We start from the raw sequence: 18,732 nt of genomic DNA on the forward strand, positions 1-18,732 counted from the left end.
CAGCAACAATTAGTTTACTTTAAATACAATCGTGTCTCTCGAACACTCACCTGTCAACACGTTTACTCGCTCGCCCTTAATTACACCACAATTGACCCATCAATCATTCAGTGAGTAATTACCAATTAATTACTTACTGCCAACCTGACAGCCTATTAATCCAAACGAGTTCTTTTAGACACTACTGTCACCCTATCAACAGTTGTCTCCACAGTATATGCCCAATTTACTTTAATAAGGGTTAATTAATTAATTACTTAAGGCACTGTATGTACTAGCTCTATCTATAAATCCAATATTATGTTTGTAAATCATCTTCTATTTATGTTCTTTTACCTGAATAAACATTTGAATTTGAATTTGAATTACCCTAACCACTGAACTGCGCAACGCGCCTGCAGGTGCTCGACAGGGGGTATTTATATTTTTAGCGTTCCATTCAAAACTGGCGCACGATGATGCGGGTACTAATTTTTTTTTTTTTACATGCTAGTGAAATAAAAAATAAATACAATAAAATAACAGAGGAAACAAAACAAGAAACCATCGGCTAGAAGGACCAGCAGCATAGCATAACAATTAACAAAACTGGATAAACGCATGAGAAACACAGCATACATCAAGACACAAAATATACAATAATATCAAACAGGCAATCCATGCAACCAAGAAAACAAAACATAGTAACATATAAAACAACAAACAAGCACCGGCCTGAAGGACCGAGAACAAAACACAACATAAGGGACAACATGAAATAGAACAAGAAAATCGCACAGCCCACAACACGCCTGAAATAAAAACAAAAAACAAAAATAAAATAAAAATAAAAAATAAAAATAATAATAATAAAAATAAAAACAAAAATAAAAATAAAAACAAAAATAAAAATAAAAACAAAAATACAAATAAAAACAAAAAACAACACAACATAGCAATGCATAAGTAAAACACACAGGGCAAAGTAACAACACAAAAGCAAATACAGGAATAAAAACGCTCACCAAAACACCGGCCCCGCAACAAATAAGGGAGAGGCACAGGCACATAATACAATAGGGCAAACAAAACATCATAGGGGCACACAGCACTACAGTTAGCAAAAAAAAATAAATGAAATCAGCTGACATATTTGCCCGGGAACGAGACCCAGGGGAACCACACATTGAACGCCTCTCAATCCAGCCACCTCCAAGGGTCTTGACCACCCACCGGAGACGCCATGTCATCCGGAACCCGGCAACAAACACCTGCAAACAGGGGACCCAGATGGTATCACTCCGGAGGCGAGTAACCGCCACTCTACCCCACACGCCGGGAACCTGCCCATCATGAAAGTCCTCCGGTCTTTCAGACAGCATGAACTCGGAAAATCACAGCCTCCAGGTCCCCAAGTCGCATCTTCACAGGAGGGGGCCGGACAGAGGGTACCACCACAGGGGCACCAGCGGCCACGGGCACACCACCAGACGACTGTAGGGAACCAGGGTGGCGCGCATCCTTTCGTAAAGTCACTACCTGGCCACGCCCAGCACCAGCATCCGCACTATCCCTGGCAGTGGAAGCCACCACACCCCACCGCAGAGAGTCCCCAGGCGGTGAAGGAACAGAAGGCACACCCGAGACATGGGCACCAGCAGGCACATGGGCATGTACTGTTCACCGACAATATACCAGCCCCCTGTTGACTAGATACCTTCCTGCTCACAACACCGGCGTATGTGGCATTGTGAAGGCCCACAGAAAGGAAATGCCAGTGTTTGGCATAGATATAGCAGTGGGTGATTGCCAGCTGCGCAAGTGTGACAAATATGCTCCCAGTGCGGTGGAGGGACAGGCGCGAGGTGAATATGCTAACTACAATTCACACCGGTGCCATGTTGGACAGTGGCAAAGTCCACTTTTAAATGCGCTTCCCCATATATAAACCAGATTGTCATAGACTACAACGTAAACATGCGCCTCGTAGATAAATGTGACATGAGGCTCGGTGCCGTCGAGTGCGTGCGGAAGTCTGTTAAGTGGACGAAAAAGTTCTTTTTCCACCAAATAGATGTTGCAGTGCTCAACTGCTTCAATATGTACATGGTAAAATCAGGCAGAAGACCGCCGATACGGACATTCAGTGTTGCTGTTGTGTCACAAATGCTCGTAAAGTATGGCAAGGAGGGCTCTGTTGCACCGTGCGGGGTGCAAGCTACAATGCCACTCACAGCTCCAGACAGACTGAATTGTAACGAGATGTTCGGAGTCCACATGCTCGAGTATATACCAGGCACAGCATCACGGGAAAAGGGTAAACGTGCCTGTATAGTATGCAAGAACACTACCCGAAGGGAACTAAAGCGAAGGTGCATCAGCTCCTGGTGCGTTGAGTGCCAGGTTCCACTATGCCCCGTTGGTTGTTTTGCAGCATATCACACACTCGCAGAGTTGTGAGTGTGTTTATGGTGTTTGTATATAGTGTGTGATACTGTACAGTGTGTAAATAATTTGTATATATATATACATAAATTAGCATGATACATTGGAAATATGTGCATGATATGTGAACACTTGTGTGTTGCACGTAACAGTGTCTTTGGACAGTACGGATGTTCTATTGCCATAATATAGTGTACGTGTCCATTATACATAGGATTGGCAAGAAAAAACAAAACAAATTTATTTGGAACTGTGCGCAAAATATGAACAAAAATATATTCGTGGCAACTCACGCATCTTGAACCGGGCGCGCTACTGGCTCCGGGAGCACACGCCACGGGTGACCAGGGATTGATGACGTCACGCACAAAGTTACGGACCCCATTGCGACCAAAGTAAGTACAATTTTGAGTTTTTGTTCACATCACCATAATCAGAAAAGGGTTTTTAACACTTTCAACAAAAACAAAATCCAGAGAATTTATTTCTTGCGTGCAAGGGAGGATGCCGTATTTGGAAGGCGAGCAGCACAGTGGCTAATTAACCTTAAGCAATTAATTACCTGCCCCACCAACAGATATATCATCTTGAATAACATGATAATCACTTAAATTTAAACTTAAGAATTCACTCGAAATTAAACTATAACCATTCCTATCAGCTATAAATCTCACCTTAGTCTAGGTAGCCACAACCATTTAGATTCAAATAGTATGAAAATGCTGCTTTCAGCATGGTTAGACTAGATACGAATCGACCTCACGACTAAATGTGCGATCACTAGTCGCCGATTCGTTTGCTAAGTTGTATACTACTTCATCCATCGATGGGGATTGGCTGCATGCTCGTTGCAGGGTGCGGTCACGGCGTTGGCGCTCTCTCAGTTGTTGGCTGACGTCTGGTGCGAGCAGGTCGCTGTTGTTGGTGTGTGGTGTGCCGGCTAGCCTGTGGGGGCGGCTGGCGTTATGGCGTCGTCGGTGACGCGGATTCGGAGGGTGGATTCTGCAGGATTGGAGTTCTCGGCGGCTGCTGATTGGGCGTTGGTGGAAGTGGCGCTTTTGGATGTTTTCCAGGTGGACCTGCTCACTGTTTACGGCCTTGAGAAGATCTCTGACAAGCGTGTGGTGATCAAGTTCTCTGCCCCTGGTCCATATCAGCGTTTTGTGAGTGATTTTGCTGGGCGTTCTCATCTGCTCCCGGGCTCTGCTGGTACTGTGGAGGTGTCGGACCGGTGTGTGGCGCCGACGTTTGTCAGCATCCATGAAGTTCCCTTGGACTTTCCCGAGGAGGTCCTTCGCACCTGCTTCTCTCGGTACGGTACTGTATTCACTCACCGTATAACCTGCCTCCGCTCAGGCCGCCTGTCGGGCTTGAGGACCAATGTGCGGACCCTTGGCATGCGCTTGACGCGTGATATTCCTTCTCAGGTCAAGTTCTACGGCTTTAACATGCGGGTTTTCTATGAGGATCAACCACGCACCTGTTTTCGGTGTGGTTTGCGAGGGCATCTTGCGGCCGGTTGCACTGCTTCCGGGATGGGGGAACCAGCTATCTTCCAGGAGGGTGATTTTCCCCCCTTGGGGGTTGGGGGGGCCAAGCCAGGTGGTGCAGAGACCGTGTTGCTATTGACGAGCGTGTGTCTGGTGAACGGCTTTCTCCTTTTCTTTTGCGAAAGGAGAAAGCCCTTCGGGACTCAGTTCTTTTCACCGGTCTCCAGCGTCCGGACGGTTCTGTTTTGTCTAACACGGATGGGGTCCTCTTGTATGTGCAGCAGGAATTGCAAGCGCTGTATGGGGAGGTAGGGGTGGATGAGGATTTGGCTACTTTCTTTTTGCGTCACTGCTCTCCTGGTTTGTCGGCTGCTGGTTGTTCCGCTTTGGTGAGGGACGTGTCGTCGGCTGAGCTCTGGGATGTGGTGCGGTCTTTCCGTTCCGGCAGAGTGCCTGGCTCGGATGGGCTCCCTGTGGAATTTTATGTGACTTTCTGGGATGTGATTGGGGAGGCTTTTTTGGAGGTGGTGCGATTTTGTTTCCTGACCTGTTCCTTACCCGCATCTCATTATGATGGGGTTGTGAGGTTGCTTCCGAAGCCAGGTGATTTGCGTTTTCTGTCGAATTGGAGGCCGATCACCCTGTTAAATGTTGATTATAAGGTTGTCTCGAAGTTGCTGGCAGGTCGGTGTCGGGATGTTATTGGTTCTGTGGTTTCGGTTGAGCAATTTTGTGGCATTCCGGGTAGGTCTTTGCTTCAGTGCAATGCTCTTTTACGTGATGTGCTTCTGTGTGCCTCTGAGCTTCGCCTACCTGCGGCGATGCTCAGCTTAGATTGGTCGAAAGCATTCGACCGTGTGTCGATGGGCTTTGTGCTGCAGGCTATGGAGAGGTTCGGGTTTCCTCCATTGTTTCTTTCTTGGGTTCGTATGTTGTATGCCCGCTGTCATAGTCGTGTGTGCATTAATGGTTTTTTTAGTGCCCCCTTTGCCGTTCGCCGCTCGGTGCGGCAAGGGTGTCCCTTATCTATGCTCCTTTATGGTATTTTTCAGGAGCCTTTGTTTCGTGCGGTTAAGTCATGTGCTTTGGTGGTTCCTCCGAGGCTGCCTGCTGGTTTCTGTTTACCGATCTGTGGGTATGCTGACGATACGGTTCTGTTTGTGGCGACCGATGGCTCTGTGGTTGCGGTTCAGGACCTTGTTCGGCGTTTTGAGCTGGCCACTGGGGCCCTTGTTAATTGGGATAAGTCCTGTCTGATGGGGCTGGGGAGCTGGACCTCCCGTTCGGTGTGGGCGGGGTCGTGGTTTCCAGTGGTCAGGTCGCTTCGGGTTCTCGGAATTACTTGGTTTAGCTCGTATACCCAATCCTTGGAGTGGAATTGGGATGCGGTGTCTCGGTCGGTTGAGGTGGCGGTTGGTTTGTTATCCTCGCGTCCATTGACGGTTTATCAGCGGGCGATTGTTGTTACTAGCAAAGTTCTTTCGAGGGTGTGGTTTTTGGCTCAGTGCTTTCCCCTGGATCGGCAGCGTGCTCATAGGTTGGAGTGCAGAGTCTATCGGTATGTGTGGTGTGGGAAGTATCATCCGGTTCGTCGCTCCTCCATGGTTTTGCGGGTGGAGGAGGGGGGTGTTGGCATCCCTGATGTTTTTACCAAGGCATTGGCTTTGTTTTGGGTGTCGTTGCGTCAGTATTTGGGGGTGGGTGGGGGCCTCGGTGCGCTTGGGATTTATTTCTGTACTGTTCGGTTTAGCTATTTGCTTGAGTTAGGGGCTGGGTGTGAGGTCGCCTTTTGTACACCTGCTGTGTATTCGTGGGCAGTTGGGATTCTGCGGAAGCTCTGTCGTGTTCCAGGGTTTTTGTCCCTGTCGTGTCGGGGGGGTTTATGGGGTTCTCCTTCGTCGTGTGAGCCATCGGGTTGAGGGTTTGTTTCCATGCTGGGATTGGGGGGGGATTTGGTCGGTTTTGGGTGGGCGGCATTTGGCTCCGCAGCAGCGGGAGTTTCTCCTCCGGATGCTGCACGAGTCCTTGCCGTCGAATGATCGTTTGTGAATGCTTGGGTTGCATTCTTCCGCGACATGTGCACATTGTGGATTGGTTGAGACGCAGTTACAAGTGTTTTATTTTTGTGAGAGGGTACAGGGTTTAGTTGCTTGGTTGCGTGATGTGATTGCGGTGTTCTGTGGGCTCGGATTTCAGAGGGATGTTTTACAGTTCCTGTTTCTTTCGTTTCCTCAGGGCTCCGGGCGGCTTCGGAACACTCTGAGTGTCTTGATTGCTGATTATGTGTTTTGCGTGTGGGTTGGGCGTTTGGAGGGCTATGGGGTTCGCCGGATTCTGGGTTTTCTGCATGGGCGTTTGCGTTTCACATGGTGGTGGTTGCGGCGTGCTTTTCCGGTGAGGTTTGCTGATTGGTTCACTGACGCGTATGTTCAGGGTGATGCTTTGGGGTTGGTGGGGGGTCGGGGGTTTGATTAGTGTTTTGGTGTGGTGTCGATGGATTTGGGGGGGAGGGCTTCTTGGGTCGTTTGGGCGTTTGGGTTGTGGGTATTCCTCCTGCCCCCTGAGGGCTTCCTCGGCGGTGCGTTGTGTGTGTTTGCCTGTGCTGTGCTTTTGTGTTGCTCCTTGTGTGTGTGTCCTTGTTGTGTGTGTTTTGTGTTCCTTTGCCGGATCCTGCGTGTTCCGCTGTTTTTTTTTTGTGTGTGTTTGTTTATTTGTGTGGGCGTTTTTTGTGGTGTGTATGTGTATGTATCTTTTCGTTTGTTCCACCGGTTCCTGCGTGCTCCGGTGCTGTGCTCCTGGTTATATGACTTCTGCCTTGTGTGTGTGGCCCTTTTGGGTACTTTTATCCGTCATGCTTCATGTAATTTTTCCTTTGTTATTTTAATTTTTTTTTTTTTTTTATGCCGCTGGCTTATTATGTGTAGCTGCTCTGTGTGAGCCTTTGTGTTCTCTGTGTTACTCATGTGGATCTTGTGTTATGCATGATTGGATTTCTTTTTTATGTTGTATTCTTGTACAAAAAAAAAAAAAAAAAAAAAAGGAGAAAGTCTTCATGCTCTTGCATTTGTTCTGTATAATGTTTGTTGTCTTAAAAGTTCTTTGGGTTCTTTACTGTGTACTTTGTCATGCTTTGTATCTTTTTTATTGTGTATATTGTACTTTTATAAATAAAAAAAAAAAAAAACTTCATCCATCGATGGCCACGACCATCTTCATGAGTTTAACGTTTTTCTTAGCGATTTGGATCGTCTACTAACGCCCTCGGACAAATCCTGTGGCGTCCCATAGATAAATCCGCCCAAACAGCTCTAAAGTGGAACTGCTGTTGAGAATATGGAAGTTCTCAACACCTCTGATCCAATTGGAAGGGGTCGAATAGAGTACCCAGTTACTTCATTACACACAAATGTCGCTCACATTTACCATGTCGTAGCTCAGTCGATAAAGGCAGCACTTGGGATGATCTCGGACGTAGGTTCGAATCCTCGTCACGGCCCTTGTGGATTTGTTCAGAGTACCCAGTTCAATTAGTTCAAAGCGGTCTCATTACCCAATAAATCTTAACTGCTTAATCTTAATCAGACTGTCCTTATACATTATTCTTAATGTTATGAGCCCCTCATGAGGTCCAGAAATCACATACACCACTCAATCGCTATTTTTGTGTTTTTTCCGTCGACTCTAGCTCGAGGGCTCCTAGCTGACCTCCCTAGCCCCTACACAAGTGAGCGAATGGCCAAGACACGTGAGCTTTCAGCAATTTTCAAACAACAAAATTGGTGAAACCACAGCTGTGCACCATTGTAAAGGGAGCCAGCCTTTAACCTCACTTAAACTGGTTAAATGTTGGTCGTTAATTAAAAGTTCTTACTGTAATCTTCAACTAACAACCTGGTAACCTCGGTATTTGACCACCTCAGTACCCCCAAAACAGAGCCACTGTACCTGTACGACTGACTCTATAATCTTGCTAATTGATTGCGGAACCAGATCAATCAATTTGCACATACATTCACGAATGTGGATCCCTAATTATATAAAAGGGAGGAATGGATCTACTTTACATTGTGGATTAACTCGACTAAAGGATTATATATATTCACAATAGATTAAAGAGTGCTTGCAAGGTTCAAATGGACTTGTCAATTAACACGGGAAAATAACTAAATGGGAAAACTCATTAAATAATGGAATTTATAACAGTCATATTTCATTACTCACACGTATGTATATACAAAAAATGCCCACTCCCTAACTGAATATATTCCTAACCGAAATTTCCTGAGGCAATGATAAAATAATGTGGATTATGATAATAACACTTATATTCTGGACAGCACTTTACCTTAAACACAAGCTAAGCCAGTCGTTGACTGATCTGCCTCTGGAGAGAGGTTCTTGCTCCCAGAATGTCCCGAATCACACTGTTCAAAAACTGCTCTCCCCACGGAGAGGTTGACTTAGGCTTAGCTGCCAACTAATTTTTAAAATGATTTTCCAAAGCCAACCTCTCCCCATGGAGAGGTTGACTTTGGCTTAGCTGCCAACTAATTTTTAAAATGATTTTCCAAAGCTAACATATTCATTGGTCACTAAAGGTGACTGAATTCTTATTCAAAATAATGATAATTACACATATATACTTAAACTAGAACAATTATTAAATGCAACATTAAATAATAGCATTAATTTCTCTAATTTACAAGAAGTAACAAACAAGGTGTATGGTACTTACTACACGGTGCGGATGCCCTTGCTTTGGAATGAGGTCACGTGGCTTATGCCCGATAACCTAGTTCCCACCCTAGGATGAACCTCATCTGCCCTCTCCCCTGCCCCTCATTACTTCTAATAGGAAGCCTTAGTATTTCCTTGCTTACTGTATAGTTTTGATTCCAGTCTAGAGATATATAACATTCTCCAAACTAAATAATACCCTTTCACATGGTAAATTACCTAAGATGGCGTCTGGGAGGGGAGGGCGGGTGAGGGTGGGCGTGAGAGGCAGACTTGATTGGGTGGGGGGGGGGCAAGCTGCACTAGCCCTTTGCCTGGGTCGGCGTTACAGTTCATCAAGTCACTCTTCACTCTAAATTGATGTTCAAGTAATATAATTCCTTAAGGAAGATTGATTATTACTACCACTACTTTAATACAGAATTTCTCTAAATTGATGAACTGAGCTCGCAGGAATATAGGGCAATGTTGACTAATCACTCTTGTGCTAATCTCTTGGGGCAACCTTTTCTAGAGACTCAGGTAGACTACCCTGAGACTCCAACACCTAGATTATCCCTGTAACAATATTATACAAGATCTATAAGCTTCTAAAACAGCTTAGACTGTTACATTATGTTTATGCCCTTGTGTACTTTCATACTGCTTCCTGACTTTTGTATTTACTTCAAAACTCTTGTTATAATTTTCCTGTTCATTTTTATTAGAAAAATTCCCTTCTTTGTCCCTGCTGGATGATGTTATTTGTTATTGTTTTTACAACTTCTGTTATTATCTTCAAGTTATTCATCTACTCCCATTGTCTACATCAGTGTTACTATCCACTAGCTGCTTAAAGTTTTCTCCCATTTTCTACGCCCTCGCTGCTATCTTCTAGCCGGTAAAAGTTTTCTCCCATTGTCTACGCTCTTGCTACTAGCCGCTTGAAGTCTTCTCCCATTGTCTACGTTCTTGCTATTAGCCACTAGCCGCTTAAAGTCTTCTCCCACTGTGTACGCCCGTGTTACTATCTACTAGCTGCTTAATAATGTCTTGCTCACTATTTCCACCAGCGGATCCACAAAAAACTGCTGTTGTTTCAGACGCACGGTGTTCCTGCTAATGCAAGATTCCCAGTTATATATGAACGTTATTGCATTATTCATGCAATACTGTCCGATATTATGGTTTATACCAATCACTTGTGATATCCAGTCACTGGCAACTCAACCTTGGCAGACACCACACATGACCCGGACCTTTGTCTTGGCCTTTATCATATCTAGTGTTACTTTATGTTTGTTCTACCTCGGTAAATAAAGTTTCCATTTGAACTGCATACAATGGGCTTAATGCTGCTAAAAGTCTTTACAGTAAATATCTAGTTCTAGAGTAAAGGCTTCTTCATGGTAATCCTGAAATGCTTGTACTTTGTGACCCCCCCAAGCCGTTTGAACTTCATCCTGTTACGACAGTTTCTCAGCTGTCTCACTTCTTCCTTCAGTTTCTCCAAATATTTTTGAAGGATAGCTGTCAGCTCTATCAACTTACCCTCTAGACTCATCTTCATCTTAATAAGTGCAGAGCCAAAAAATAATCCGTTGCTACAAGTGACATACCTCAGTCTCAACGCTCTCGGAAGAAGTTTGAATTACTCCAGAGCCAGGAGTGAGAATGGAGTTCATTAGCACCCCAACCAGCTGCCTTGTTGACTTGTCTCTAGCACCCACCGAGAGCCCAGCTGCTAAGCAGGTCCGGATGTCATTGAGGTCCATAGCCATCTTTGATTCCGGGCTCATGCCCAGAAGAAAAGTCTGTAATATTTCATGGTGATACAAATAAAGAGAAAAGATTTACTTGGTCACAATAAATTTGGCACAAGCATTAAAGTTTATTATTTTTTTATTTTGTAAATATTAATTGTCTTAGTAATATACGTAAGTTTTTATTGGGCTAAGAACAAGAAACTTATAACAGGGAACATGCCATGGCCAGTGTATCACATCCAAGACAGACTTACTATAATGTTTCGCGTGTAGAAATGATTAACCAAAAGGTGAGAGGTGTTGTCCAGGTCTTCTGGAGCCAGGCTCACATACTCCAGCTCAGTGAAACTCATTCTCACTCACCACTTCCCACAGACCTGTGTGAGGATCTTACTCTTCATTAATGTTGAGAAATCTATATAACCTACCTTAAAAAATATTTAAAAAAAATTGTATATTAATTTTAAAGAAACTTTGTTATTTTTTTTGCTACTTTATTCACTCTTGTGTTCATGATATCCTCATAACGAACCCAAAGTCTGTCAGTGCAGACTACTCATCATATGCCTCTATATTACTAACCATCCTGTGTGATGGGGATTTTTTAGCATCACGTAGCTAGCTTTTTGACACACTGCATGTGAGGGGATGGTTCACCAGCTCACTTACAATGGTGCTCTTCCGCATGTGGAGGCCAGTACACTTGCTAAGTGCACTTGTTAAGTGCACAGACCTAAGTTTGGTAACCAGTACCCGAAACATCTTGTGTTTGGGCTCATGTGAGAGCCCCAGTCATCAGCATTTCAGAAATGTTACCCTGGCCAGGGTAGCACGTCTGTGGACAGAGTTATAACTATAGCATCTTTTCACTGTAAGCTTGGAGGGAGACAAGGTTTGCGCAGGAACAGCGAGCCACGTGGTGCGAGTGTGGGCTAACCTCCAGCCACTTGACTCCCGCTAGTTCCAGCATTGTTATCATGGCAACGGCCGTCATCTTAGCAAACATCTGGGGAGTCGGCCATTTTGGAGTTGCCCTAGGGCCATGCCACACCGTCGCTGATTGGTTGAGAGGGGTAGGCACCTGTGTGCCTCCCTCTGATTGGTTCTTTTGAGGCAGAACCCGGGAAGCCGGTGTTCCTGCCCCAAGACGTCATTCTGCTCCAGTCACCACCACAGCCTGACGTCTCTCTCTTGCCCATTCGGGCAAATTAGGCAAGACGACGTCGTGGTTACTGCCTACTCTGCTACTCCACGTCCTGCCTCATCTACGTCGACGACTGCCGTCAGAAACCCACCGCCTTCGTAGTTCGAGAGGGAGAACGATAGGGAGTGCTTTGGGTAGAGATCTGGGAGGTGGGTAATTTGCATATAAGCAGCAACAGACTCTTAAATCCCCATTCCAGTGATTATAGACGTTTTAATTCCTGCTAGTGCTCTGTAGCAGTTGATGGGAACAGAGAAACTCGTGTCAGTGATTAAGGCAGATTTCCCATGTTTGTGTAAGACGCTGTACGTTGTGCACGTCATCTGTGTACGAACATATGCTTCACCAGTGGGTCAAGGGTGCGAACCGAGCAGTGTGTTGTGAGGGATGGTTTAAAAGACGCGCCAAGTCATCTTTGTACGAACGAAAGTACAAGTGTATGTGAGGTACCGCTCCAGCCATCTCCACCGCCTTGAGCCAGCCAACCGCCAGCTGGGTGCCTGATGTATGGTAATTGTGTGAGTGTGTAGCCGGCTGTATAAATGAGTAAGTATCTATTGTGTGTATTCTGGTGATTTATGTTCTCTAAGCCTGAATTCAAAGTCAGGTGTTCCGTTGCATTGTCACTAAGAGCACCCGTAGAGGTGAAGTGAAGTGTGGACGCGCGAGAGTATCACCCTTGTTGTCATGTTGTCAGTCCAGTGGGACTTGGTCATGTGTAGACAGACATACATGTTTGTATGTGTGTAGATAAAAACGGGAACAAGTTTACATAGAATATTTATTTATTCCATGCTGGTAGAATTTTGCTAATTCTATCATAGTTGTTGATATTATTCCATGTAATATAATCTTGCAGGTGTGGAATTCCAGTACTGAGCGCTCAGGTAGTGTCAGTGTGTAAGGTCAGGGATTCCTGGCAAATTGATTATTGTGGAGTGATACCTAATTGGTTATTTTCTTGCGGTGTTCACAGGGTCGTGACAAGTGTGATTATATATATATATATATATATATATATATATATATATATATATATATATATATATATATATATATATATATATATATATATATATATATATATATATATATGTCGTACCTAGTAGCCAGAAAGCACTTCTCGGCCTACTATGCAAGGCCCGATTTGCTTAATAAGCCAAATTTTCCTGAATTAATATATTTTCTTTAATTTTTTTCTTATGAAATGATAAAGCTTCCCATTTCATTATGTATGAGGTCGACTTTTTTTTATTGGAGTTAAAGTTAATGTAGATATATGACCGAACCTAACCAACCCTACCTAACCTAACCTAACCTATCCTTATAGGTTAGGTTAGGTTAGGTAGCCGAAAAAGTTAGGATAGGTTAGGTTAGGTAGGTTAGGTAGTCGAAAAACAATTAATTCATGAAAACTTGGCTTACTATGCAAATCGGGCCTTGCATAGTAGGCAGAGAAGTGCGTTCTGGCTACATGGTACGACATATATATATATATATATATATATATATATATATATATATATATATATATATATATATATATATATATATATATATATATATATATATATATATATATATATATATATATATATATATATATATGTCGTACCTAGTAGCCAGAACTCACTTCTCAGCCTACTATGCAAGGCCCGATTTGCCTAATAAGCCAAGTTTTCATGAATTAATTGTTTTTCGACTACCGAACCTACCTAACCTAACCTAACCTAACTTTTTCGGCTACATAACCCAACCTAGCCTATAGAGATAGGTTAGGTTAGGTTAGGTAGGGTTGGTTAGGTTCGGTCATATATCTACGTTAATTTTAACTCCAATGAAAAAAAATTGACCTCATACATAATGAAATGAGTAGCTTTATCATTTCATAAGAAAAAAATTAGAGAAAATATATTAATTCAGGAAAACTTGGCTTATTAGGCAAATCGGGCCATGTATAGTAGGCTGAGAAGTGAGTTCTGGCTACTAGGTACGACATATATATATATATATATATATATATATATATATATATATATATATATATATATATATATATATATATGTCGTACCTAATAGCCAGAACGCACTTCTCAGCCTACTATTCAAGGCCCGATTTGCCTAATAAGCCAAGTTTTCATGAATTAATGTTTTTTCGTCTACCTAACCTACCTAACCTAACCTAACCTAGCTTTTTTTGGCTACCTAACCTAACCTTACCTATAAATATAGGTTAGGTTAGGTTAGGTAGGGTTGGTTAGGTTCGGTCATATATCTACGTTAATTTTAACTCCAATAAAAAAAAATTGACCTCATACATAGAGAAAAGGGTAGCTTTATCATTTCATAAGAAAAATATTATAGTAAATATATTAATTCAGGAAAACTTGGCTTATTAGGCAAATCGGGCCTTGAATAGTAGGCTGAGAAGTGAGTTCTGGCTACTAGGTACGACATATATATATATATATATATATATATATATATAATCACACTTGTCACGACCCTGTGAACACCGCAATATATATATATATATATATATATATATATATATATATATATATATATATATATATATATATATATATATATATATATATATATATATATATATGTCGTACCTAGTAGCCAGAACTCACTTTTCAGCCTACTATTCAAGGCCCGATTTGCCTAATAAGCCAAGTTTTCCTGAAATAATATATTTACTATAATTTTTTTCTTATGAAATGATAAAGCAACCCTTTTCTCTATGTATGAGGTCAATTTTTTTTTATTGGAGTTAAAATTAGCGTAGATATATGGCCGAACCTAACCAACCCTACCTAACCTAACCTAACCTATATTTATAGCTAAGGTTAGGTTAGGTAGCCAAAAAAAGCTAGGTTAGGTTAGGTTAGGTAGGTTAGGTAGACGAAAAAACAATAATTCATGAAAACTTGGCTTATTAGGCAAATCGGCCCTTGAATAGTAGGCTGAGAAGTGCGTTCTGGCTATTAGGTACGACATATATATATATATATATATATATATATATATATATATATATATATATATATATATATATATATATATATATTATTAAATATGACCGAAAAAGTAAGATTAATAATTCTAACACGAATTTTCTCAATCTTTCGTACATTACGCTTCACTGTTGGAGGTAAATCAAAAATCACTTCTCCAAAATTCATTTTTATTTCTAGTCTGACGCGACACGGGCGCGTTTCGTAAAACTTATAACATTTTCAAAGACTTCACAAATACACAACTGATTAGAACGTATCTCTGATTTTATATCTACATTTGAGTGAGGTGGTAAGGATGATGTGGCATTAACACAAGATAGAACAGGAGGGGATATTAATAGGGTATTAAAAGTATCAACACAAGACAGAACAGAAACAATGGGTATTGAATAGAAGTGTTTGTAGAAAGCCTATTGGTCCATATTTCTTGATGCTTCTATATTGGAGCGGAGTCTTGAGGTGGGTAGAATATAGTTGTGCAATAATTGGCTGTTGATTGCTGGTGTTGACTTCTTGATGTGTAGTGCCTCGCAAATGTCAAGCCGCCTGCTATCGCTGTATCTATCGATGATTTCTGTGTTGTTTACTAGGATTTCTCTGGCGATGGTTTGGTTATGGGAAGAGATTATATGTTCCTTAATGGAGCCCTGTTGCTTATGCATCGTTAAACGCCTAGAAAGAGATGTTGTTGTCTTGCCTATATACTGGGTTTTTTGGAGCTTACAGTCCCCAAGTGGGCATTTGAAGGCATAGACGACATTAGTCTCTTTTAAAGCGTTCTGTTTTGTGTCTGGAGAGTTTCTCATGAGTAGGCTGGCCGTTTTTCTGGTTTTATAGTAAATCGTCAGTTGTATCCTCTGATTTTTGTCTGTAGGGATAACGTTTCTATTAACAATATCTTTCAGGACCCTTTCCTCCGTTTTATAAAACGGAGGAAAGGGTCATGCCACCTCATGTTCTGTCTTGTGTTGATGAAATTAATACCCTATTAATGCCACCTCACCCCATCCACCTCACTCAAATGTAGATATAATATCAGAGAGACGTAAGTTCTAATCAGTTGTGTATTTGTGAAGTCTTTGAAAATGTAATAAGTTTTACGAAACGCGCCCGTGTCGCGTCAGACTAGAAATAAAAATGAATTTTGGAGAAGTGATTTTTGATTTACCTCCAACAGTGAAGCGTAATGTACGAAAGATTGAGAAAATTCGTGTTAGAATTATTAATCTTACTTTTTCGGTCATATTTAATAATATATGTCTACAGGAAAGACTGCTACCAAAATATACTAATATATATATATATATACATATATATATATATATATATATATATATATATATATATATATATATATATATATATATATATATATATATATATATATATACATATATATATATATATATATATATGTCGTACCTAATAGCCAGAACGCACTTCTCCGCCTACTATGCAAGGAGCGATTTGCCTAATAAGCCAAGTTTTCATGAATTAATATATTTTCTCTAATTTTTTGCTTATGAAATGATAAAGCTACCCATTTCATTATGTATGAGGTTATTTTTTTTTTATTGGAGTTAAAATTGACGTATATATATGACCGAACCTAACGAACCCTACCTAACCTAACCTAACCTATCTTTATAGGTTAGGTTAGGTTAGGTAGCCGAAAAAGTTAGGTTAGGTTAGGTTAGGTAGGTTAGGTAGTCGAAAAACAATTAATTCATGAAAACTTTGCTTATTAGGCAAATTGGGCCTTGCATAGTAGGCTGAGAAGTGCGTTCTGGCTACTAGGTACGACATATATATATATATATATATATAATGTCGTACCTAGAAGCCAGAACGCACTTCTCAGCCTACTATGCAAGGCCTGACTTGCCTAATAAGCCAAGTTTTCATTAATTAATATATTTTCTCTAATTTTTTTCTTATGAAATGATAAAGCTACCCATTTCATTATGTATGAGGTCAATTTTTTTTATTGGAGTTAAAATTAACGTAGATATATGACCGAACCTATCTTATTATTCATTCTATTCCTGAATGAACCTATTCATTCAGGAAAACTTGGCTTATTAGGCAAATCGGCCCTTGCATAGTAGCCAGAACGCACTTCTCAGCCTACTACGCAAGGCCCGATTTACCTAATAAGCCAAGTTTTCCTGAATTAACATGTTTTCTCTAATATTTTTCTTATGAAATGATAAAGCTACCCATTTCTTTATGCATGAGGTCAATTTTTTTTATTTTTTTATCAAATACACCGGTGCAAATACACCGGTGCTCGGTGGAGATAGGGGCGGCAAGGCGCAGAGCAACACCAATACTTAGGGTCCGATGGTCCAGGCGGGTGCCCAAGGCGGAATTAGGGACTGCCAACAGGAAGTCCCCGGCATGGGGCGCTTGCACAGCTAGAAGACGCGCTTTGTCCTTCCTGGAAGCTGCCTCCAGCAATATGTGGCGATGTTCTCCACTATGGGGCTATCCCATTTGGACTGTTTGCAGTCATTTGGAAAAGTCGGTCGAGGATGAGAGTTGACGAGAGTGTCCCACTGACCGGCTCCTTCCGCGAATTTGGGATCATGAATCCCAATGGAGTCTCTTAGATGTTCCGGTAGTATTTCCTTAACTAATTCACCTGTTGCACTGCTCGAGGATAAGAATGCTGGCAATGCTAACTGTGTCGCCTTGCGAATACCTATCCCCCCGAGTCTAACTGGTAGCGTTGCTTGGTCCCATTGGCCATCTTGCTGGGAGAGGTTTAACACTTTCACGGTTATTGACCTTAGGAGTGTGTCATATTCTGTTACGTTTGGGCTGTCGAAGGAGGGAGCACACCTTAGGAAATTATATATATATTTATATATGTCGTACCTAGTAGCCAGAACGCACTTCTCAGCCTACTATGCAAGCCCCAATTTGACTAATAAGCCAAGTTTTCATGAATTAATTGTTTTTCGACTACCTAACCTACCTAACCTAACCTAACCTAACTTTTTCGGCTACCTTACCTAACCTAACCTATAAAGATAGGTTAGGTTAGGTTAGGTAGGGTTGGTTAGGTTCGGTCATATATCTACGTTAATTTTAACTCCAATAAAAAAATGACCTCATACAAAATTAAATGGGTAGCTTTATCATTTCATAAGAAAAAAATTCGAGAAAATATATAAATTCAGTAAAACTTGGCTTCTTTAGCAAATCGGGCCTTGCATAGTAGGCCGAGAAGTGCGTTCTGGCTACTAGGTACGACATATATATATATATATATATATATATATATATATATATATATATATATATATATATATATATATATATATATATATATATATATATATATATATGTCGTACCTAGTAGCCAGAACTCACTTCTCAGCCTACTATTCAAGGCCCGATTTGCCTAATAAGCCAAGTTTTCCTGAATTAATATATTTACTATAATTTTTTTCTTATGAAATGATAAAGCAACCTTTTTCTCTATGTATGAGGTCAATTTTTTTTTATTGGAGTTAAAATTAACGTAGATATATGACCGAACCTAACCAACCCTACCTAACCTAACCTAACCTATATTTATAGGTAAGGTTAGGTTAGGTAGCCAAAAAAAGCTAGGTTAGGTTAGGTTAGGTAGGTTAGGTAGACGAAAAAACATTAATTCATGAAAACTTGGCTTATTAGGCAAATCGGGCCTTGAATAGTAGGCTGAGAAGTGCGTTCTGGCTATTAGGTACGACATATATATATATATATATATATATATATATATATATATATATATATATATATATAAATATATATATATATATATATATATATATATATATATATATATATATATATATATATATATATATATATATATATACAACTTTAGAACACTTTCCCACCAGGAGACTCGAACCCTAGCCAGCACAGAAGCCTTCCAGCAACTGGCATAACAGGTACGCCTTAACCCTCTCCACCACCTGCTCAGACCCTTAAAAGAGATGGTAATTTCGGAGTATTTAAATACCACAAAGATCACCACCTCCCAAGAGCACTAGAGCAAGTGAGGGGTCTAGTGCTCTTGAGAGGTGGTGATCTTTGTGGTATTTAAA

The 18,732-nt window shown here is 41.3% G+C and overlaps 1 protein-coding gene across 2 annotated transcripts in view; it reads right to left on the minus strand.

Annotated features, from left to right (window-relative positions):
* LOC138365404 (uncharacterized) overlaps positions 1-18,732 on the minus strand; it is a 99,026-nt gene that overhangs the window by 55,006 nt on the left and 25,288 nt on the right. For both annotated transcript variants that reach the window (XM_069325713.1, XM_069325712.1), the window contains exons 2-3: positions 10,651-10,773; positions 10,250-10,444 (exon numbers count right to left, since the gene is read on the minus strand). In XM_069325713.1, coding sequence (XP_069181814.1) covers positions 10,250-10,444; positions 10,651-10,749 — 294 coding nt within the window. In that variant the 5' untranslated portion in view covers positions 10,750-10,773. The remainder of the gene's footprint in view (positions 1-10,249; positions 10,445-10,650; positions 10,774-18,732) is intronic.

This window comes from Procambarus clarkii, chromosome 16, assembly GCF_040958095.1.
Source record: "Procambarus clarkii isolate CNS0578487 chromosome 16, FALCON_Pclarkii_2.0, whole genome shotgun sequence".
Classification (NCBI taxonomy): domain Eukaryota; kingdom Metazoa; phylum Arthropoda; class Malacostraca; order Decapoda; family Cambaridae; genus Procambarus; species Procambarus clarkii.